Consider the following 23,735-nt stretch of genomic DNA (forward strand, 5'->3'; position numbering starts at 1 on the left):
ACCCTAAGAGACTTGCAGTGAACAGAGTGAGACTACTGGAACAGCTGAAGACTGGCCAGGGGTACTCCCTAGTGAGATCTGAAGGTTTCTCTAGCTCTCTCTCCCAGTAACTACCGCTCAGAAGAGTGAAAGTCTCCTTCTCCTTGTGACTGTCAAGCTCTGAGATCTCAAGCGCCTGAAGATTCCTGCCACATTGCACCCCACACTGGCCCGCATTTCAAGAGTACAAGGTGTAAGGTGAGTAAATACTGGAGTTCCCTCCCCTACTCTACTCCCAAACCCAATCTGATTTATTGCCCATTTTTCATTTCCTTATGGACATCCAGTCAGCCAGGTTTCCATCTGGTCCCAGGGACCAGGTGCTCCCCCTTCTCAGGAAAGATGTTTCCTGATTAGGGGTGAGCCTCGTCCAGATCCTAGCCTTCACAGGGGGACGCCCCTCTGAATGTCTAGGTGGTCTATCTCATTCAGATCCGAGGCCCTCTCAGGGGGACACCTCTCAGAGCATCTAGGCAGGCTTTTAGATTCCTTATTTCAAACTTCCACTCCCAAATTAACGCTATTGGCACCCCTCCTCTCAACCTCCATGAGATACACCTTTATGGTGACTTCTCTGCAACCTTTCAACTCTGGGGCTCCACCCAGATATTAAGCCCAAGTGTCTCATTTTTTTCTGTACTGGGGCCTGGCCCCAATATAAATTAGATAACGGGAGCCAATGGCCTGAGAATGGCACATTTGATTTCCAAATTCAACGTGATATTGAGAATCTTCTCCAATGCAATGGGAAGTGGTCAGAGGTTCCCTACATTCAAGCTTTTATCTATTTAAGATCTGGACCCTCTCTTTGCTCTGATTTTAACTCATACCAGGTTCTTCAGTTAAACAAACACCCTTCCCCGCAGGCAGAAACTAAATTGCCACTCCCTTATCTTTCTTCCAACTCTGACTTTGATCCTGTCATGCTTCAGCACCCCCCAATCCCTCAAAACCATAATCATCCTCCTCCTCCCCCTCCCGCTGCTCCTGTGCCCCTGGTTCCTGCAATCTCCACACTTCTTTCTCCCCTTCCTGCTTTTCTGTGCTTCCAGCTCCTACAGCCCCTACACCTTCTCCCCCTCCCACCACTGTTCTTCCTTCTCTTCCTCCCTGCCCCCAAAATCCTAATTCCCACACCCAAAATGCAGCCTCTTCCCCTAATAACAACCCCTTTTATTCCCTTCCCCAACGAGATCTCGATCATCGATATCCCGAGGCCCCAATCCTTCCTTTAAGAGAGGTTTCAAGAGTTGAAGGAATAATCAGAGTTCATGCACCTTCTTCTTTGGGAGACTTATCACAAATTTAAAAAAAAAAAAAAAAAAAAAAAAGCTTAGATTCGTTCACCTCAGACCCAACTACCTACACAAAAGAGTTCCAATATCTTGTTCACTCCTATGACTTAACTTGGCAAGATATTTAGATTATCCCTGGCTCTCCTCTCTCCTCTGAAGAAAGGGAACGAATTTGGCTGGCAGCCCAAGCCCATGCAGACAGCTTACATACTCAAGACCCCACTAACAATCCTGTTGGAACTCTAGCTGTGGGCCCTAATTGGAACTATCAGGTAGACTCCCCAGACAGGTGCAAGAGAGGCCACCTTATCTCTTCTTGCCTAATAGAAGAAATGAAGAAATCCCCTTCGAAAATAGCTAATTATGATAAAATTAGTGAAATAATACAAGAACCCCAAGAAAACCCAGCCCTTTTTATATTCAGGCTTACAGAGGCTATTCTTAAGTATACTACCCTAAATCGAGACAGTGAAGACAGAAAAACTTATCCCCATATACATTTCATTTCCCAATCAGCACCAGATATGAAAAAAATTACAAAAACTAGAAGACAGTCCTTTGACCCCACAAAGGGACTTTTTAACAATTAAAGCTGCCTTTAAGGTCTTTTTAACAATAAAAAGGAAGAACAAAAGGCCCCACAACTAAAAGAGTCCATGACCAAATACCAGCTTCTTGCTTCTGCCATAGAGGGAAATCCTCAAAAACCGAGGAACCCCCACCCCCATCCTCTAGGCATACAAACTTATAGAACCACCTCCCTTCTGGGGGCCTGTTTCAAATGTGGCTCTGGGCAAATAAATGCCCTAACCCCAAGCCCCCACCAGGCCCTTGTCCCAAATGCAGTCAAACCAGACATTGGAAGGTAGACTTTGGCAAGCCAGAGCAGTCCACCATCCCCACAACCGGACACTTGGCAGTGAAACTGTGGAAAGCCAGGGCAGCCCACCGTCTCCCCAACAAAACCCACCTTGGAGACCATCAACATGCACAAATGTTGGGCCTGGCCATGGGAGATTAATGGGGCCCGAGGCCACCAGGCCCCCACCTTCCCGTCACCACTCTGGAGCCTCGGGTATCTATGGCAGTAGCAGGCAAGACTGTTTCATTCTTACTGGACACGGAGGCATCATACTCAGTATTACCTAGTTTCCGGGGTATTACCTACACCTCCCCAACTTGTATAGTAGGGTTAAATGGGTTGCCCACTACACCCCAAAAGACTGGACCTTTAGTTTGCACACTTTTAATGCCATTTTTTGCCACTCATTTCTAGTTATTCCCACATGTCCAACCCCTATAATAGGGAGGGATATTTTAACTAAGTTCTAAGAGTTCCCGTCGTGGCTCAGTGGAAACAACCTGATTAGCATCCATGAAGACATAGGTTCAATCCCTGGCCTTGCTCAGTGAGTTAAGGATGATCCTGCGTTGCCTGTGAGCTATGGTGTAGGTTACAGACAGGGCTCAGATCCTATGTTGCTGTGGCTGTGGTGTAGGCCAGCAGCTGTAGCTCTGATTCAACCCCTAGCCTGGGAACCTCCATATGCCACAGGTGCGGCCCTACAAAGACAAATAAATTCCAGGCATACATTCAATTTCCTACACAACCAAACGCAAAGTTCTCACTCCTGTGCCAGCCAGATCCGGGGCCCACCTCCCAGTCCTTCCCACCTCCCTGGGATATAAATCCCATTGTTCGGGACACCAGTAGGCCCTCCACTGCTAGACATCATTCTCCCATTCTCATAAGACGAAAGGATCCTACTAAATTTCCTAATCAAACTCAATATCCTATTAGCCCAGAAGCTCAGAGGGGACAAACGCCCGCCTATAATTCAGCACCTCCTCAAGGGCTATGTCGTCAAACATACTCTCCATTCAACACTGGTATCCTTCCTGTTAAAAAAAAAAAAAAAAAAAAAAAAAAACACACAAAGCAAAAAACAAAAAACAAACCCACACCCCAGATGGATCCTTCCAATTAGTTCAGGATCTTCGCCTTAACAATTAGGCATTAACCCAGTGGTCCCAAATCCCTATACTCTCCTGTCTCATATACCTCCTAATACTTTTCATTTCTTAGTTCTGGACTTAAAAGATGCCTTTTTTACAATCCCTCTAGACCCTGCATGCCAGGACTTATCTACTTTCACATGGACTGACCCCGACACTCTTTGGCCTCTCCATTAACCTGGACAGTCCTTTCTCAGGGTTTTAGAGACAGCTCACATTTCTTTGGCCAAGCCTTAGCCATAGCTATTAACCACTCGGGGTACTTGAGGACCAACTCACCCGCCGAGGGGCCAGACCCAGCAGCTGTAACTGGGACCCTTTAGTCTCCATCTCCTCCTGACATGGAGGACTGGTCAGAGTGCCCCGACCAGGTAAAGGACATGAGATTTTGCTGACCTTTTCCCCTTCCCTCTCCCCTTTCTCTTTTCAAACTTAAGCTGGCCTCTTTTCCTCCTTTTGAAACCTTTGAAGACCCAAGATATTTCTGTTAACTCTTTTTGCATACACAATTTTAAAAAGCAAGCTTGAGGAAAATGTCTTTTCAGAATTCTGACCTTGAGGGAATAAGTCCTTCTAGGAGAACTTACTTTTCTCGCCCTGTGCCTTGAGACCTGGGCTCTCAGGAACACCTATCTTATCTAGACCAACTCTAATTCCTGAGACGGAGGGAAAAAAAAATGGGTAAAGAAATCTTTTCAAAACTTATAAAGTAGCGAGTTTTATTTTTAATATCTGACTCATGACTAAGCTTAGAAAATGAAGCTATGAGATTTCTATGAGTTTTTATGTGCACCATATATGTATTAACTTTGGATGATATTATCAAAAATTAAATGTAAATGGGACCTACTTAATTGACTTAAAGGAAATTAAATGCATATAGAAATCCTCAAAATATGGAAGGGAACTGGCCAGAATTAATTTTAGGTTTATGTGAACTGGGAAATATTCAGTATTAAATTAATATCTTGTGTTAAAGTTTGTTGATCCAATTAATATAGACATGCCTTTAGAGTTATCAACATTAAGAGTAAAATGTAACTGTACCTAGGTTAAATAGAAGTCAAATGAGATACTGAGATATCAGTTACTAAACAGAGAAATTGAAGGTGTTTAGGACTATTAATCATATTCGGTGCTACCCTGAGCTGTTTCTCTATAAGAAAAACATGTTTTTAGAAATTATAAAACACAGTCTGTGGTTGCTTTAGAAAAGTAGGATGTGTTTTCAATAAGAAGGAATGATGAAAGGAATTACAGTTTATTAAAGGAAAACAAAGTTTGTCTTGTAGCTTATCGTTTTGGAAGGAAAAATAAGGGACAGAATAATATGGACGCAGAAAGTGGAAGAAAGTTTGTGGGAAGTGGACACTGAGAGAAGAATTTTGTGGATGGTCAGGAGTGACTAAGTTAGAACAAACCTAATTGAGTAAATTAATTTTAAAAGTAAGCTGGTGCAAAACTTGAATTTGGCTTTTCTCTCTGCTAAGAGAACTAAGTCTTCTTAGAATGCTACTCTGACAACAGATTATGTGAAGTCCTTCGCCTTTAAATAACCTGTATTTGTTTCTGAGATCTCTTGCAACTTTGGGGAAAGTACGACCTATAATTCTATCTGTCCAAATGTTTTTTTAATGAACTTCCTATCAAATTCTAATTAGTTTTTTTGACTTCAACTAACTTTGGGATGGTTCAGAGGGCCTCTGAGGCATCCCAGAGGTAGGAGAGGGGGAATAGTTAACTAGGAAAATACATGCAGAACATCATCAAATGAGTGATAAGCCTCCTCAGATTATACAGTAGATGTCTCTACAGTAACCAAGTTTCTTTGTCAACTGCATTATAATCGGATTTTATTTTATTATTATTTTTTTTTTGGTCTTTTTGCTATTTCTTGGGCCGCTCCCGCGGCATATGGAGGTTCCCAGGCTAGGGGTCCAATCGGAGCTGGAGCCACCGGCCTATGCCAGAGCCACAGCAACTCGGGATCCGAGCTGCGTCTGCAACCTACACCACAGCTCACAGCAACGCCAGATCGTCAACACACTGAGCAAGGGCAGGGACCGAACCGCAACCTCATGGTTCCTAGTCGGATTCGTTAACCACTGCGCCACAACGGGAACTCCTATAATCAGATTTTAAATGCACCCTCTCAAGTCTTTTGTCATAGGCAGTTCATGGCTTTACTCTGATGCCTTTGCAGAAATGTTTTCTCTTCAAGGAGGTCTACAGAAAGGACATTTTGAAAAATAAAAGCTTCTGATTTTCAGACCATAATGCTGAACTAGGTTTCTGTACTGGACTGCTCCATAGAGAGGACCGCTGCTCACACGGAGGAAAACTATACCAGCATGAGAAGAAGACAACATCAGAAGTAGGCAGCTGGCTCAAGATGCTGGACTTGACTCAAAACCATCAGATCAGTCACAGACAAACGGGTCAACTCCATTCTGGGAGGGAACCTTCCTACACTGTTGGTGCAAATGTAAATTGGATACAATGATAAATTAGAAAACAGTGTGGAGGTTCCTCAGAAAACTATAGATCTACCATATTATCTAGCAATCCCACTCCTGGGTGATATATCCAGACAAAACTGTAACTCAAAAAAATACATGCATCCCTATGTTTATTGCAGGCAAGACATGGAAACAATCTAAAAGTCCATCGACAGATGAATGGATTAAGATGTGGTACATACACACAACGGAATACTGCTCAGCCATAAAAAAAGAACAAAATAATGCCATTTGCAGCAACATGGATGCAACTAGAGATTATCATACTAAGGGAAGTCAAAAAAAGACAAATACCATATGATACAACTTATATGAGGAATCTAAAATATGGCACAAATGAACCTACCTACGAAACAGAAACAGACCCACAAACATAGAGAACACATTTGTGGTTGCCAAGAGGGAAAGGGGAGGGAGAGGGAAGAACTGGGAGTCCAGTGTTAGTGAATAAAACCATTACATTCAGAAAGGATAAACAAGGTGCTACTGTAGAACACAGGGAACTATATCCAATCTCCTGGGATAAACCATAACGGAAAAGATGATAAAAAAGAATGCATACATGTGCATAACTGAGTCAACTTGCTGTACAGCAGAAATTGGCACAACATTGTAAAGCAATTATACTTTAAAAAAGAAAAAAAGTCCAAGAGACCTGGATCCAAATTCAATTCCAAGATCTTGCCAGCTGGGTAGCCCTGGGCAAATTACTGCAAACCTGCATTTCTACATTTATAAAGGGAAACTAACAATACTTACCTCCTGGGATTGTTTTGATTCCTCAGGAAAATGCCACATTCAGTAGGAAGAATTTGTGAGGCCCCAAATGTGCCTTTGTCCTAATAATCCACGTTCCTGTTTGTCTCTTCCCCCTTGAGCTGGTTTTGCCTCAGCTTACAAATCTACTTTTGTGGGAATAACTTCTGCATAGATCCAGATTGGTATGAACAACTTATCAGGTGCTAAGCCACTTTCTCAAGGCATTGAAAATTTTAATTTTTACATTCTTCAGAAATCTTCAGTGATGACCCACTTCTTACAGAAACTGGCATGATGCCAAGATGAGTTTACATATATAAGAATTGTTACTTTAAATACGAAATGTTTAAGGCACACATACATACAAATTATCTCTAACCTTAGTGACAGGCAGAGCACAGGACCAGAAACTTTGTGAATCTTACAGCTACTAATGTTATTTGAGTATAACTACATATTTTGTTGAATATGCCATTACTTTTCAAAACAACTTGGCAATTATAGAACTATTCTCAATTGGGAAGCCATAGAAGCTGCCTTAGAGCCCAATTTATATCGTCATTAAAACCTGCTGCCTTGTCCCAACACTTGACCATGAATGTGTTTCAGGGGATTTTTGATTGTGCCAATTTTGTGAAAGGGATCTTTTCTTCTGAGGGGGAGAGGGTCCCCGGCCGGCTTCCTCCAGATTCTGGGAGCAATTCATATCCCACAAAACGGGCACTATCATTAGCATGGAGGTGTGTTTTTCGGGTTTTTTGTTTGTTTGATTTTGTCTTTTTTTGCCTTTTCTAGGGCCGCTCCCATGGCATATGAAGATTCCCAGGCTAGGGGTCTAATCGGAGCCTACGCCACCAGCCTACGCCACAGCTACAACAACGCGGGATCCTAGCCGCGTCTGCAACCTATACCACAGCTCACGCCAACGCCGGATCCTTAACCCACTGAGTAACTGAGTAAGGCCAGGGATTGAACCCGCAACCTCATGGTTCCTAGTCGGATTCGTCAACCACTGCGCCACGAGGGTAACTCTAGCATGGAGGTTCTTAATAAAAGATTTTTTCCTGCTTTAATTGAAGTAATACATGAAGTGAGAAAAACATTAATTGTACAAACAATATATAGAGAAAAGTTAAAATTCCTTCCTTTGTGGGCTCTCCTTCACCAAAAGCAAACCTGTTAGAAGTTTAGGAACCCCTTTAGAGCAGGATTTCTCCATCTCATACTTATTTGGGCCAGTTTTTTGTGGGTGCTGTCCTGTGCACTGTAGAATGGTCATGAGGATCCCTGGCCTCTACCTACTAGATGCTAGCAGCAACCACCCCTCGCCCCAATTGTTGCATCCAAAAATGTCTGCAGACTCTGCAAACTGGGGGACAAAAATCACCCCCAGTTGGGAACCACAGCTTCCAGAGATAACTGTGCACTCACAACACAGGTGTGTGTACTTCTATTCATTTCCCCACTCCCCACATTGATTGCACAGAGTCACTTTCCAACACTTGAGGTTTCTACCAGGGACGGGGGCCAGCCCGGGAGGGAGGCGACGGTCTCTCACCAGGTCCTGGATGAGCTGGTCCACCAGCTGCTCCCCGCCCCCAGGAGCCTCGAGGGCCGAGGGCCGAGGGGCGGAGGGAAGCAGGAACCGCTGTCCGCCTCCTGCCTCTCGGCCTGGGTCGCCCGCGCCACCGGAGGCCGCCCCGCGCCGGCTAGAAGGCCCTGAACCAGGGGCAGGTACCCCAAAGCCTGCTGCTCGCTGCGCCCAGGGCCCACCTCTGGTCGCCGCGGCCGCCTCTCGGCAGCCTCCGGCCACCGCCGCTTCCTCAGAGTCTGGGCCTGCGCCAGCTCCTCCTGCCAGCGCCGGCGGAACTCGTCCAGGTTGTAGTCGTCCATCGCCGCCGTTCCCCGCTCGCCGCGTCCCCCTCGGCCCCGCCGGGTGCCACGGGACAGTCCCTCCGGTGGAAGTGACCGCCGCCGCCGGAAACCGCCGCCGCCGCCGCGCACGGGTTCCGGGTGGTCGGCCCCACCCCGGCGCGCCGCCCGAGCCGTCGCGGGCTCGCGAGGCTTATGGCACCCCAGGTGGGAGTCTTACCTCTGACCCCGCGCTCAGCTTCTCCACTTTTGGGAATGTGGCTTTTGCCAAGAGCAGACTGTGCGCCAAGCCCTGTTTTTTTGTTTGTTTGTTTGTTTGTTTGTTTTCATTCAAAGATGCATTGAGCAACTACTATATGCCAGGTGCTGAGAATACAGCGTTTAAATCTTCAGCAACAGAAATAATCCTTCCCTTCTTGAGGTTTACGTTCAAGTGAAGGGGTGGGAAGGAGGAGACGTTCCACAAATGAACGTTTGAATCCATCGTAGGTATTTCGACGCTCTAACAGCGTAAGGTAATAAAACAAGGTGAGGGGTGGGGAAGGGAACATTGACTTCAGAAGGATAGTCAGCGAGTGGACCATCTGAGAGTTCATGTGAACTAAAAGCCAAAAGAGGAGAGAGATCAGCCATGGGAAGATCAGATCCCACAAGAGATCTTTCCGGAAGGAACTACAAGTGTGAGGGCTGTGAGATTGCAAAGAAAGTTGCATATAATCGCATACCAGCTTCTAAGGGCTTTGTACCTGCTTTTCCCCTCAGGGAACTTCTCCTCACCTGGACTTGTTTAACTTTTTACACACCTTTCTTATTTAAGCTCATCTCCCAAACTCCGCCCCTGCAAATCAGGTCTACCTGATATTCATTCTTCTTATCCCATACTTATAAAGCCCAGAACACAACTTGTAGTTTTATTTGTGTGATGGCTTACTAACATCTCCCTTCCCTACTGAACCATCAGTTCTTCTCTTGGAGGCCAGTGATTAGTAGGAGTTCAGTGAACAGTTACTTAATAACAACCCTTATGGTAAGAACAGCTGTCCCCATTTTACAGATGAAGAAACTCAGCCACAAGTCACACAGCTGGTAATTTGCAGACCTAGGATTCTGATTTCTTATCCTCTTACTCTGTGCCTCACTAAAGTCATAGAGCCCACACATCTAAATCAGCTGGAAACCATTTGGCCTTCACCTCACTGTGGTCTTGTGTGCATGCATGTGTGCATGAGTGTTTGTGTGTGTGTGTGTGTGTTTAAGTTCAATGATATGACCAGCATTGTTAACGGCCTGGGCTCCAGAGTCAGACAGATTTAGCCAGGAATCCCAGCACCCTCATTTACTCACATCCTCTTTCTTCCAGCAATTCCACTTCTAGGAATTTATCCAAGAGAAGAAAATTGGAGTTCCAAGAATACACTCAAGGATGTTCTCTGAAGCATTGTTTATAGTACTGAAAATCAGAAGCAATCTCAGTAGCTGACAAGCCAGCATTGCTTAACTAAGTTATGCCCCATTAAAATGTAAGAAAGATCCTAACTGGATTGTCAGCTTCGTGAGAGCTGAGACCTGATATATTTGTTCATTGCTACGTCTTCAGTGCTCAAAACTGTGTGGGATGTAGTAACTGCTCTTTAAATAAAGAATTGATGAACTGTACAGCAATTAAAACTGCACTGAAGAAAACTTAATCATGAAAAGATTCAAAATATAGCAAAGTCAAGATACATTACCACATATATAGCATGACCCGCATAGCTATTATCTTTAAACATCTCTTTTTGTAAGTAAATGCATTGGAGTTCCCGTTGTGGTACAGTGGAAAGGAATCCGACTAGTATCCATGAGGATTCAGGTTCCATCCCTGGCCTCACTCAGTGGGTAGTAGGGGATCCAGCATTGCTGTGAGCTGTGGTGTAGATCATAGATGCAGCTCTGATTCTATGTGGCTGTGGCTGGTAGCTGTAGCTCTATTTCCACGCCTAGCCTGTGAACTTCCATACGCCGCAGGTGCAGCCCTAAAAAGCAAAAAAAAAAAAAAAAAAAAAAAAGTATATACATTAAAAAGAATATACACCCAAATCTTACCAGCAGAGATCTCTAGAAAGGGCAGTATCAGGGATGTTCTTTTTCTTAATCTGTGTATTCTCCAATTAACGTCCTGGCCCAAGTTTCCCAGCAAGCAGAGCCCGAGACCTGGGCTTGCAGGCAGCTAGTTATTTGTAGAAGTGATTCCAGAGAATAGTACTGGGGATCAGAGAACAGTCAAACAGCGAAGGAGGGCGAGCTAACCAAAGAGCACTTTTTTTTGGCTGCACCCAAAGCATGTGGAAGTTCCCAGGCCAGGGATCAAACTGTGCCACAGCCATGGCCCAAACCACTACACCACAGGAGAACTCCCAAAGAGCATTTTTTTTTTTTGGCTTTTTAGGGCCACGCCCACAGCATTATCAAGTTCCCAGGCTAGGGGTCCAATCTGAGCTGCACCTGCAACCCACACCACAGCTCACCGCAACACCAGATCCTTAACCCACTGAGCAAGGCCAGGGGTTGAACCCACGTCCTCCTGGATACTATTTGGGTTCATTACCACCAAGCCATGATGGGAACTCCCCCAAAGAATATTCTTGAGTTGGTCCTGCTGTGAGCAACTTAACACTCAGTCCCACTGGTACCTTCTAAGGAGGCTTGAAGCTTGTCTTTCCAAGAAATAAGAGCTGGAAAGGAACATTTGCCCAGTGGCTCATCCGCCATTAAAGAAAAGGTTAACGAGTTTTTCCATCATCTCCCACTTTCAGGTTGAGTATAAGGAAAGAGATTCCCATGGATGGCCCACACCAAAGCAGTGAAGATACCCTGGGGCAAAAAGCAAGCAATACTCTGTGTAGCTAACAAGAGAGACTGTCAGGTTACCCATGAACAAAATCAGTTGCTACAGCCACGATTAAAGTAAATTTTAAATCAATGAGTTCCTGTTGTGGCTTAGTGTTTAATGAATCCGACTAGGAACCATGAGGTTTTGGGTTCGATCCCTGGCCTTGCTCAGTGGGTTGAGGATCTGGCGTTGCCATGAGCTGGTGTAGATTGCAGACATGGCTTGGATCTGGCGTGGCTGTAGCATAGGCTGGTGGCTACAGCACCGATTAGACCCCTAGCTTTGGAACCTCCATGTGCCGTGGGTGCGGCAAAAAAACCAAAAAACCTCCATATCAGGGGCCAAAGTAAATGGTAAATCAGGAGAATGTAGTGTAGGACATTATTACAAAAAATACTTAGCACTTCTCAAGATAAGATGAGGAAGTTCCCATTGTGACTCAGCAGGTTAAGAGCCCGACTAGTATCCATGAGGATGTGAGTTGGATCCCCGGCCTCGCTCAGTGCGTTAAGGATCCGGCATTGCCTTGAGCTGTGGCACAGGTCACAGATGCAGCTCGGATCTGGCATTGATGTGGCTGTGCCGTAGGCCTGGGGCTACAGCTCCAGTTTGACCCCTAGCCTGGGAACTTCCATATGCTGCAGGTGTGGCCCTCATAAAAAAAAAAAAAAAAAAAAAAAAAAAGCGCTATTTTCCCCCAAATATTCAGCCACCATCCCACTTCATTCTGGATGCTTTGCATATAAATACCAAAGGTCAAACTTGTTTTTATTTATCTGCTGGTACGTCAAAAGTCAAACAAGTCTCTTCTGATATCTCTATGATTTTTGGAACATCTAATAGTTAAAAAGCAAACTGGGAAAAGGTTTTTTTTTTTAAATGGTCAAAAAAATCAGTTTCCTCTTGCCCCTTTAAAGGAATTTTAAGGGGCAGTGTGGACAGGCTAATGGGGCCATTAATCACTCAAGGAAAATGAAAAAAGAGAGCGAGATACACGCCATGAGGAGGGAAATACTTGTTTTCAGTCTTTCCTGCCATTCACTAGTAATAGTATGTTGACTTTCTATCTTTCCAGAAGCAAATTCCTGGGCCTCCATTTCCTCAAGTGAGAAATAAAGATACCTTCCTTTCAGAGTGATTGCAGGGCTGATGAAATGCCTGTAAAACTCCTAGCATTCGTAAGACACACAGCAGGCATTCTATGCATGAGGCTATGATCTGTATTAATGTGGTCTTGATAGAGATGACGTCTAACCTGTGCTGTTAGTCCAGTATTCCACGAGCCCCATCTTCTTCCGTATCAGGTGTTCGTTGCAAGTTCAATCGGTTAAAGGTTGCAAACAGCATTATCAAGTGTGGCTACCTTAAGCAAAGTAATTGAACTCAGACTGTAAAGGAGGAATAACTAGACCCTTAGAATGCCTAGAACCAGATCAGACTCAGATACATCATTACAGGAAGTCATAAACCATCCGATTTGGTTACACTCACCACCTGTCCTCCATCTTCTGGGATTCCAATTCCCAGAGCAGGAGTTCTCGGAGTGTCACCCCGGGACCAGCCTCACCTGGGAACTCGTCAGGAATGCAGTCCCTCAACCCAGACCACTGAATCGGAAACTCTGGGGATACAACCCTGGAAATCTGGGGGTTTAACATTCCCTCCAGCTGATACTGATGAACAACCCAGTTTGAGAACCACCATCCAAGAGGATCACCTGAATGGCCTGCTTCCAGTCACATTCCAGGCTTTGACTGGGGAGCAAAGGTTACAATGGGCTGGATTTCCAGGACCCCATCAAGTGGGGAAGTGGAGTTCCCCAAAACAGAAGGGGGGATACTAGGCCATCCCCAGGCTGTCATAGGAAGGAGACCTGGGGAAGTCAGTGTTTCCCATGCTACCCATCTTCTCTGCCCATTGTCAAGATGCTGTGCATGCCCCTCAGAACCCCAACTCAGGTCTGATGGAGCCCCAGAATGATGGCTGAAAATGTCCCCTGTCCTTTCCCAAGAACCTCCTGCCCCACTCCTCCTTCCCAAACCAGTGTCACACAGGCTACCAGACTCAGGAACTTCTCTGCAGAGTCTGGTAGGTCTCAAAAAAGTAGTGACCGTGGGGGACAAGAGCAGAGATCATTAACTTCTCATGTACAAGGTAAGAGGGTTTATCACTTTCCCATGGCTGCTGTAATACATTAACAACTCCCATTTATTCTCTTACAGTTCTAGAAGCCAGAAGTCCGAAATCCATTACACTGGGCCGAAATCAAGGTGTTGGCAGGGCCCTGCTTCCTCAGAAGTTCAAGAGAAGAATCTGTTTTCTTGCCTTTTCCAGTTTCTAGGACATACATTCCTTACACTCATTGGCTTGTGGCTTCTTCCCTCCTCTTCAAAGCCAGCACTTGGTGTCCTCAGGCATCACTCTGCCTTCCTCTTATAAGGATACTTGTGATTATATAAGGGCCACCTGGATAATCCAGGCGCCTCTCCTCATCTCAAAATCCTTAATTTAATCACATCAGAAAAAACCCTTTTGCGTCTAAGGTAATATTCACAGGTTCCAGGAATTAGGATCTGGATTTTTTTTTGGGGGGGCATTGTTTAGCCATTTAATGACCATAGACTAAAATGCTTTCAGGTGACTCCAGGAAACAAAAATGAGGCAAGTGGGCCAGGTGTAAACTTTGGCAAATGGAAAGTGGATGCCCATTGAGAGAGGAAAACCAAAACTCTGCTCTACCAACTGTTGGATCTTGTAAGACCTTAAAGATCTTAGTCCAGATCTTGTAAAAAAAAAAAAAAAAAAAAAAAATCAGTATCTTGATTTTTTTTGTCTTTTTTTTTTTTTTTTTTTTTTTTTGTCTTTTTGCCTTTTCTAGGGCTGCTCTCACAGCATATGGAGGTTCCCAGGCTAGGGGTCTAATCGGAGCTGTAGCCACTGGCCTATGCCAGAGCCACAGCAACTCAGGATCCGAGCTGCGATTGCAACCTACACCACAGCTCACGGCAATGCCAGATCCTTAACCCACTGAACAAGGCCAGGGATCGAACCCGCAAGCTCATGGTTCCTAGTCGGAGTCGTTAACCACTGCACCACAATGGGACCTCCAGTATCTTGATTTTTAAATACTAACAACAAATGCTGATTTTCAAAGAATAAAGATTTTTTATTAAAAGTGTAAATTGCATTCGGTAGCCTCCAAACCCAGCAGTAGTTCATTCTCGAGCAATCCATGAATTAGGACAAAAACTCCCAGTTAACATTAAGATACATCCTTAACGTTTATGAGCAGGATTGAAGAATCACAACTCATTTGGGATCACTGATGCATAGAGAACACCTGGAGATTAATATGAAACTAACAGAAGGAAATAATTGTGATTTCAAAGTATACTGTTTTAGAAACATTAACAAAAACATCAGAGTGATGGAAGCAGCCATTTCGGCTATTCAACATGACCCTGATGTATTCAGCGCTATAGGCAATATTGCCCTTTGTTGCTGTTTTATGCCTCCATAATTCCCAAAATATAAAATTCCTTGGGTGGGGGAATAACCGTGGTATTAAAGGAAAAAAACTACCTCTAGCAAGAAACGATTGCTTGTTCTTGAGAATTCCCCCATCAATAATCCCATTTTTTAAAATGCTGTACAGATAGGATACAGTGTCGGCTGCCACTTAACAGACATAATGATTCAAAAAGAGGTGGTCCCATGTGGACGCTACTCCCTACATCTCTCTCTTTGCCCTCAGTCTCCACTTGCTTTTATTGAGGCCCCCATACCTTTCACCTCCCTAGTCTGGTTCCCAAATATCCCCCACCCCGAAAATCTTACTCTCCCCTCAGAAAAGGAACAGGTTCTCTCCAAGGTGCCCTTTAATTTGTCTTGAAAATCCAGCTCCAGCCTGATGTTCATCAGAGATGCTCTGTCAAGGAGGAGGTGATGGTTTTGGTCTGTGGGCTGAGTGTCCTCACTGGAGCTCAGACTATGAGACTCCAAGAGCTGATTTCCTCGCCTGCCTACTTAAGAAGCCACACACCAGGGCAAGCTGAGGTTTTTCCTGGAGCCGTCCCAGTCTGGCTTGACAGGAAGTAAAGAGATTCTTGTTAGCATGACTTTGACCCTGATTCCGTTAAGACAAGGACCCTGACATCATTTTTTTAAATTCCAAAGCCTCCCTCGCACTGTTTCTTTGCAACCCAACCAAGTTTTTTCCCCATCTTGGCAAACGACACAGCTACCCTGATACTACAGCCAGGAACCTGGTTCTCTCTCTCTGCTTCCCCTTACAACAGCAAACCGTAACAATTCTACCTTCACAATATATCTTTTTTTTTTTTTTTTATGGCCAGACCCAAGACATATGGAGATTCCCAGGCTAGGGGTCTAATCAGTGCTGCAGTTGCCGGCCTATGCCACAGCCACAGCAACTCAGGATCTGAGCCTTGTCTGCGACCTACACCACAGCTCATAGCAACCCCGGGTCCTTAACCCACTGAGTGAGGCTAGGGATGGAACCCACATCCTCACGGATCCTGGTTGGGTTCGTTAACTGCTGAACCACGAAGGGGACTCCCCGCAATATATCTTGAATCTGTCCACTTCTCTCCTCCTCCCCCACCACCATCCTGGTTCAAGTCAGGTTGTCATATAAAGTACAGATGCACAGTTAAATTGGAATTTCAGATAGACAGTGGGTTTTTTGTTTTTTGCTTTTGTTTTTTTAGTGTTAAGTATGCCTGTGCAAAATTTTAATTTCAGATAAGCAAAGAATAACTTTTAGTACAAATACGTCCTATGCAATATTGGGGACATACACTAAAAAATTATTTGCTTCTCTGAAATAACCAGGTGCCCTGTGGTTTTATTTGTTAAACCTGACAGCCCAAAGCCCAAGGTACCCTCATCACACCTGGAGTTTCTCCTGAGTGGTCTCCCTACCTCTATTGTGGCTCTTGGCAATGAATCACAGCTGACAGGGAGGTTTTGAAAAAGTGAATCAGGTCAGCACACTCCCCTACTGAAAACATCTCAAGATGCCTCACCTGTTCTTGAAATAAAAAAACTATTAAAAAAAAACAGATTTATTGAGATAGCATTCACACACTGTATAGTTCACCCATTTAAAGTGTACAATTCAATGGCTTTCAGAATATTCACAGATACACATAACTATACCACATTTTAGGACATCATTACTCCCAAAATCACTCCTAATCCTCTCCTAAGCAACCACAATTCTCTTCTCTGTTTAGAGTTCACTCTTCTGGATGTTTCATAGCAATGGAATCTTATCATATATGGCCCTTTGCAATGGGCTTCTTTCACTTAGCATCGTGTTTTCAAGATTTATCCATGTTGGAGATCCTGTTGTGGCTCAGTGGGTTAAGAACCTAACATAGGGTCTGTAAGGACGAGAGTTCATATCCCCGGCCTCAGTGGGTTAAGGATCTGGCATTACCGCACGGACATAGGTTACAGATGCAGCTCAGATCCCGTGTTGCCATGGCAGCTCCAATTCGACCCCTATCCCAGGAACTTCCATATGTTGAAGGGGCAGCCAAAAGAAAGAGAGAGAGAGAGAGAGAAGGTGTCACTGAAAGTCTCATGAATCTCCTCAGCACAAGTGCTCATAGAGGAGGTAGAAAGAGTTGATTGGTCAGCTCCACTGTGTAATCTGCTAGAGATATGCATCTCCTTTCCATTCTATTTTATAGAAAAATCACCCCGAGCACTTTGGTGCACCGAACACTTTGGCATTAATTACAGGTGACACACAAATGGAAAGAAAAATAGGAAATCAAACAATTGAGGCAATAAATTGCAATTTGTATGGGCACTTAATAGAAGCAAAGTGCCCTTAGCCACTCAGAATTTCCTTAAAGCACTTTGCAGATGGACATCACAGAAGCTGTCACGAGGATGAAGTTGGGAATGTCTATAATGCGCCTGGGCTCCTGGGTGGCACGTCAGTGTTGTGAATCTTAATGTCCATTTTCACAATATTTCTCCAAGGTCAGTGACATGTAAGACCTTCTGATGTCTGACTCTAGCCCACCTCCAGAGCTTGGTTTCTCAACACCCTCCCTCCTCAGTCTCTAATCACAATCTCTTATAGCTTTTCACTCAGTCAAGGTCCCTTCTCCTCTCACCTACTTCTGCCTGACTCCTACCAGATTTCATTTTAGAGGCCACCTCCTCCACGAAGGCTTCTTTCCTTCTTCCTTCTCCAGACTGAGTTAGATTCTGTATTGCTTAGAGTTCCCTGATGGCTCAGTGGGTTAGGGATCTTGTTGTGGTTCTGGTTACAGCGATGGTAGGGGTTTGATTCTTGGGGCCCAGGAACTTCCCCATGCTGCAGGCATGGCAAAATAGGGGGAAAAAAAAGATTCTGTATTATTTAAGGAACTTAGGTTGATGTATCTTTTTTAAAAAACTTGGAGAGAGGACAAGATGGCGGAGGAGTAGGAAGACACGCTCGCCCTCTCCCACAAACACAACAAAAAAAGCACATCTACAGAATAAATGACTCGCACAGAACAGCAACCAATCGCTGGCAGAGGAACCTAAACTCCAATAACGGCAAGAAATTCGTGACATTATTGGGCAGAACAGGAGAAAAGAGGAGAGTGAGAGAAGGTGAATCCGAGCGGGACGGGGGCTCCCGAAAGGGAACTGCGGGAGGAGAAAGGGATCCCGCACCCTGGAAAGTCACCTACCGGGCGAAAGATCAAACGAACCGGAGGAATCTCCAGATGCAGAGAAGAGTGTAGCAGTAAGTTGGAGTACGGAAAAGCCGATCAAGAACCCAACGGACCATCTGAACTACGGGCACAGTCACCAAAAATTGAGACGCCTGGGTGGGGGCTGGGCACGAGTCCTCACCTCCGAAGGTTAGTCCCCGGGAAAGGGCCGGGGGACGCCTGGGTGGGGGCTGGGCACCGAGACCTCGCCGCCGAAGGTTAGTCCCCGAGAGGGGGGGGGCCGGGGGGCGCCGCCTGGGTGGGGGCTGGGCACCGAGACCTCGGCTCCAGAGATTAGTCCCCGGGCTGGGGGGGGGGGCAGAGCGGAAACTGTTTGGGAGGTCTAGAAACCAGTTGACAGGGCAGAGACTGCCTGGGAGACTAGAAAACAAAGCTGTCGCAGAGGAAGGGAGCAATACTCCAGGGGTGGGGAAGGGGAAAGCCACATCAGAGGGAACCTGGGAGAAGAGCCTGGTCTGCGCCCGTGCTGGGGAGGGGAGAGAAGAAGGGGTGGGTCCCCATAGAATACCCCCCACGCCACAGCAAGCTTAAAGGCCCGCTAGCTAGCTGAAAACTGTGCTTCCCAGTGCATCCCCTCCCCCCACCCCCGCCACGCCCTACGCTCTCACGGACCTGGGGCTGCCTGCCATCCAGGAGGGCTGGCCTCAACAATTGCCTGGAGCATACCACCGCAGGGGCTGTCCCTGCACAGGCCTGCTTGCCCTTTGGAGGGGCTACACTTCCGCAGAGCAGCACCAAACAGCACCAGCCCCCGAGAAAAGGCCTGCAGCCTAGAAAAGCTAGAACAAGCTTAGCCAGGCTGTGAATAGATCGGCCTAATTCTCGGATGGTTTTTCTGAGTCGGGTTGCCCCGGGGAGGAGCCTCTTCGGTTTCCAACGGCCCTGCTACCCGCCCAAGCCCCCAGGGGATGCTCTAGTGGACCAGCTGCATAGGACTGCAAGCTCCAGAAAAGCTGCAACAACCTCAGCCAGACTGTGAAAAGATCCGCCTACATTCTCAGGCTGTCCTTCTAAGTTGGGCTGCCCTAGGGAAGAGCCTCTCAGGTTCTCAGTGCCCCAGATAGCTGCTCCAGCCCCCAGGGGGTGATGCACCCCTAAAGAGCAGCTGCCCAACACCGCCAACCCCCTGCAAGAACCCCACAGCCTAAAAACACCAGAGCAAGCTCTGCATGACCAAGTGAAATCTGCTACCATCGCGGTGTGGACCTCTCAGTCCTGTCTGCCCTCAGGAAGTCCTCCTTTGCTTCAAAGAAACACTGTTAGCCCCATCAACACTCCAGAAAAGCCACACTGCCTCAAAAAAGATTGACCAACAACGCCAGCCCTCAGGAAATATTCCACGGCAGTGACAAGGCAAACACTGCCCAATAACGGAGAGTACAACTCCCTCAGGAGAAAGAAAACAACAAGCAAGATGAAGAAGCTGAGAAACCACCCCCAGTCAAACCAACAGGAGAACTCACCTAAAACAGTCAACAATGAAACAGATCTCGGCAGTCTGACAGACCTGGAGTTCAAAAGAGAAATAGTGAAAATACTGAAGGAATTAAGAGAAGATATGAACAGTAATGCAGATACCCTCAGAAAGGAACTAGAAAATATAAGGAGGAGCCAAGAAAAACTAGAACATTCATTTGCAAAGATGCAAACTGAACTAGGGGCAGTAAAAACCAGAATGAATAATGCAGAAGAACGAATCAGTGATATGGAAGATAGAATAATGGAAATCACTCAATCTGGTCAACAGACAGAAAACCGAATCAAAAAACTGGAAAGCAATATGAGACCTATGGGATAATATAAAATGGGCCAATCTACGCATAATAGGAATTCCAGAAGGAGTAGAAAAAGATAAGGGAATGGAAAATATATTTGAAGAAATTATTGCTGGAAACTTCCCAAATCTAAAGGATACTGGATTCAAGATACAAGAAGCACAGAGGGCCCCAAACAAACTGAACCCAAACAGACCCACACCAAGACACATCATAATAAAAATGGCAAAAGTTAGTGATAAAGAGAGGATCCTAAAGGCAGCAAGAGAAAAACAGAATGTTACCTACAAGGGAACCCCCATAAGAATATCAGCTGATTTCTCTACAGAAACACTACAGGCCAGGAGGGAATGGCAAGAGATATTTAAAGTGCTCAAAGGAAAAAATATGCAACCTAGAATACTCTATCCAGCAAGAATATCATTTAAAATAGAAGGGGAAATAAAAATTTTTCCCAACAAACAAAAACTTAAAGAATACAGCAACACAAAACCCAGGTTAAAGGAAATATTGAAAGGGCTTCTCTAAACCAAAAAGAAAGGAAGGAAAGGGAAGAAAAAAGAAAAGAAAAAAAAAAAGAAGAAGAAGAAGAGGAAGAACTAGGACTGAGGAAACTGCAATCAGAGAGCAGTCACTCAAATAAGCCAGCATACAGATTTAATCATGAACATGCTTCAAACAAAATAAAATTAAAAAGAAAAAAATAAAAAAGAGTCATCAAAACCATAAAATGTGGGCAAGGGATGTCAGGAGGTAAATAACCCTTTTTGTTTATATGTATGTCTCTCTTCTTAATTTTAATATAGTAATGAAGAGTTTGAACTTACAGGACCATCAGGCTAAAACACACAATTATGGGAAGGGGTTAGCATACTTAAAAAACAGGGCAACCACAAGCCAAAACCAAATATTGCATTTGCAAAAAATGAAAAAAAAAAAAAACACTCAAGCAGATAATAACAGGAGACCATCCAACCAAAAAAAAAAAAAAAAAAAAAAAAATGGAGAACCATAGAATCAACTGGAACACGAGATTCAAATGGCAATAAATAATCATCTATCAATTATCACCTTAAATGTCAATGGACTGAATGCCCCAATCAAAAGACACAGAGTGGCTGAGTGGATAAAAAGGCAAAAACCTTCAATATGCTGCCTACAAGAAACTCACCTTAGGACAAAAGATACATATAGATTGAAAGTGAAAGGGTGGGGAAAAATATTTCAGGCCAATAGACATGACAGAAAAGCAGGAGTCGCAACGCTCATATCAGACAAAATAGACTTTAAAACAAAAGACATAAAGAAAGACAAAGAAGGACACTATTTAATGATTAAGGGATCCATCCAAGGAGAGGATGTTACTATCATCAACATATATGCCCCAAATACAGGAGCACCCAGATACATACAACAAATATTAACCGACATAAAGGGAGATATTGATGAGAATACAATCATAGTAGGAGACCTAAATACCCCCCTCACATCAATGGACAGATCCTCTAGACAGAAAACCAATAAAGCAACAGAGATCCTAAAGGAAACAATAGAAAAGTTAGACTTAATTGATATCTTCAGGACACTACATCCAAAAAAAGCAGAATACACATTCTTCTCAAATGCTCATGGAACATTCTCAAGAATCGACCACATATTGGGACACAAAGCGAATCTCAATAAATTTAGGAGCGTAGAAATTATCTCAAGTATCTTCTCTGACCACAATGCCATGAAATTAGAAATCAACCATGGGAAAAGCAAAGAGAAAAAACCTACTCCATGGAGACTAAACAACATGCTACTAAAAAACCAATGGGTCAATGAGGAAATCAAGAAGGAAATTAAAAACTACCTTGAAACAAATGATAATGAAGACACAACCTCTGAAAATCTATGGGATGCTGCGAAAGCAGTGCTCAGAGGGAAATTTATAGCAATCCAGGCCTTTCTCAAAAAAGAAGAAAGATCCCAAATTGACAACTTAACCCTCCACCTAAACGAATTAGAAAAAGAAGAACAGGGAGTTCCTGTCGTGGCGCAGTGGTTAACGAATCCGACTAGGAACCATGAGGTTGCGGGTTCGGTCCCTGCCCTTGCTCAGTGGGTTAACGATCCGGCGTTGCCGTGAGCTGTGGTGTAGGTCGCAGACGCGGCTCGGATCCTGCGTTGCTGTGGCTCTGGCGTAGGCTGGCAGCTACAGCTCTGATTCGACCCCTAGCCCGGGAACCTCCATATGCCAGGAGCGGCCCAAGAAATAGCAACAACAAAAAGACAAAAGACAAAAAAAAAAAAAAAAAGAAGAACAAAAAAGTCCTAAAGTCAGCAGAAGGAAGGAAATTATGAAGATCAAAGAAGAAATCAATAAAATAGAGACTCAAAAAACAATAGAGAAAATTAATAAAACCAAGAGCTAGTTCTTTGAAAAGGTGAACAAAATTGACAAACCCCTGGCCAGACTCACTAAAAAGAGGAGAGAAAGAACCCAAATAACCAAAATTATAAATGAAAAAGGAGAAATCACAACGGATACAGCAGAAATACAAAAAACCATAAGAGAATACTATGAACAACTGTATGGCAACAAGTTTGACAATCTGGAAGAAATGGACAATTTTCTAGAATCTTACAGCTTGCCAAAACTGAATCAAGCAGAAACAGACCAACTGAACAGACAGATCACTAGAAATGAAATTGAAGAGGTCATAAAATCACTCCCTACAAATAAAAGTCCAGGACCAGATGGCTTCACAGGTGAATTTTACCAAACATATAAAGAGGAATTGGTGCCCATCCTCCTTAAACTCTTTCAAAAGGTTGAAGAAGAAGGAATACTCCCAAAGACATTCTATGAGGCCACCATCACCCTCATTCCAAAACCAGACAGAGATACCACCAAAAAAGAAAACTATCGCCCAATATCATTGATGAATATAGATGCAAAAATTCTCAACAAAATCTTAGCCAACCGAATCCAACAACATATCAAAAAAATTATACACCATGACCAGGTTGGGTTCATCCCAGGTTCACAAGGATGGGTCAACATACGCAAATCAATCAGCATCATACACCACATTAACAAAAAAAAGGTCAAAAATCATATGATCATCTCAATAGATGCAGAAAAAGCATTTGACAAAGTTCAACATCCATTCATGATCAAGACCCTCGCCAAAGAGGGTATAGAGGGAACATTCCTGAATATAATCAAAGCCATTTATGACAAACCCACAGCAAATATAATCCTCAATGGGGAAAAACTGAAAGCCTTCTCACTCAAATCTGGAACAAGACAGGGATGCCCACTCTCACCACTGCTCTTCAACATAGTTTTGGAAGTCTTAGCCACAGCAATTAGACAAACAAAAGAAATAAAAGGCATCCATATAGGAAGAGAAGAGATCAAACTGTCACTGTATGCAGATGATATGATACTATACCTAGAAAACCCTAAGGACTCAACCCCAAAACTCCTTGAACTGATTAATAAATTCAGCAAAGTGGCAGGATATAAGATTAACATTCAGAAGTCAGTTGCATTTCTGTATACCAGCAATGAAACATTAGAAAAGGAATACAAAAAAATGATACCTTTTAAAATTGTACCTCACAAAATCAAATACCTCGGAATACACCTGACCAAAGAGGTAAAGGACCTATATGCCGAGAACTATAAAACCTTAATCAAAGAAATCAAAGAAGATGTAAAGAAATGGAAAGATATTCCATGTTCCTGGATTGGAAAAATCAATATTGTGAAAATGGCCATCCTACCCAAAGCAATCTACAGATTCAATGCAATCCCTATCAAATTACCC

General features: G+C 44.3%; 1 protein-coding gene across 5 annotated transcripts in view; it reads right to left on the reverse strand.

The window, feature by feature from the left end:
• The window catches only part of FBXW8 (F-box and WD repeat domain containing 8), a 168,706-nt gene that overhangs the window by 122,083 nt on the left and 22,888 nt on the right, over positions 1-23,735 (reverse strand). Inside the window, exon 1 of one of the 5 annotated variants that reach the window (XM_021073706.1) lies at positions 13,593-13,774. The exons of 1 other annotated variant lie outside the window; for it this stretch is intronic. In XM_021073706.1, coding sequence (XP_020929365.1) covers positions 13,593-13,622 — 30 coding nt within the window. In that variant the 5' untranslated portion in view covers positions 13,623-13,774. Of the gene's footprint in view, positions 1-8,401; positions 8,633-8,720; positions 8,919-13,592; positions 13,775-23,735 lie in introns of those variants that run through there. 3 more of the 5 variants (XM_021073707.1, XM_013990338.2, XM_013990337.2) reach the window with 3 other exon arrangements.

The sequence above is a fragment of the Sus scrofa genome, chromosome 14 (assembly GCF_000003025.6).
Source record: "Sus scrofa isolate TJ Tabasco breed Duroc chromosome 14, Sscrofa11.1, whole genome shotgun sequence".
Taxonomy (NCBI): Eukaryota; Metazoa; Chordata; class Mammalia; order Artiodactyla; family Suidae; genus Sus; species Sus scrofa.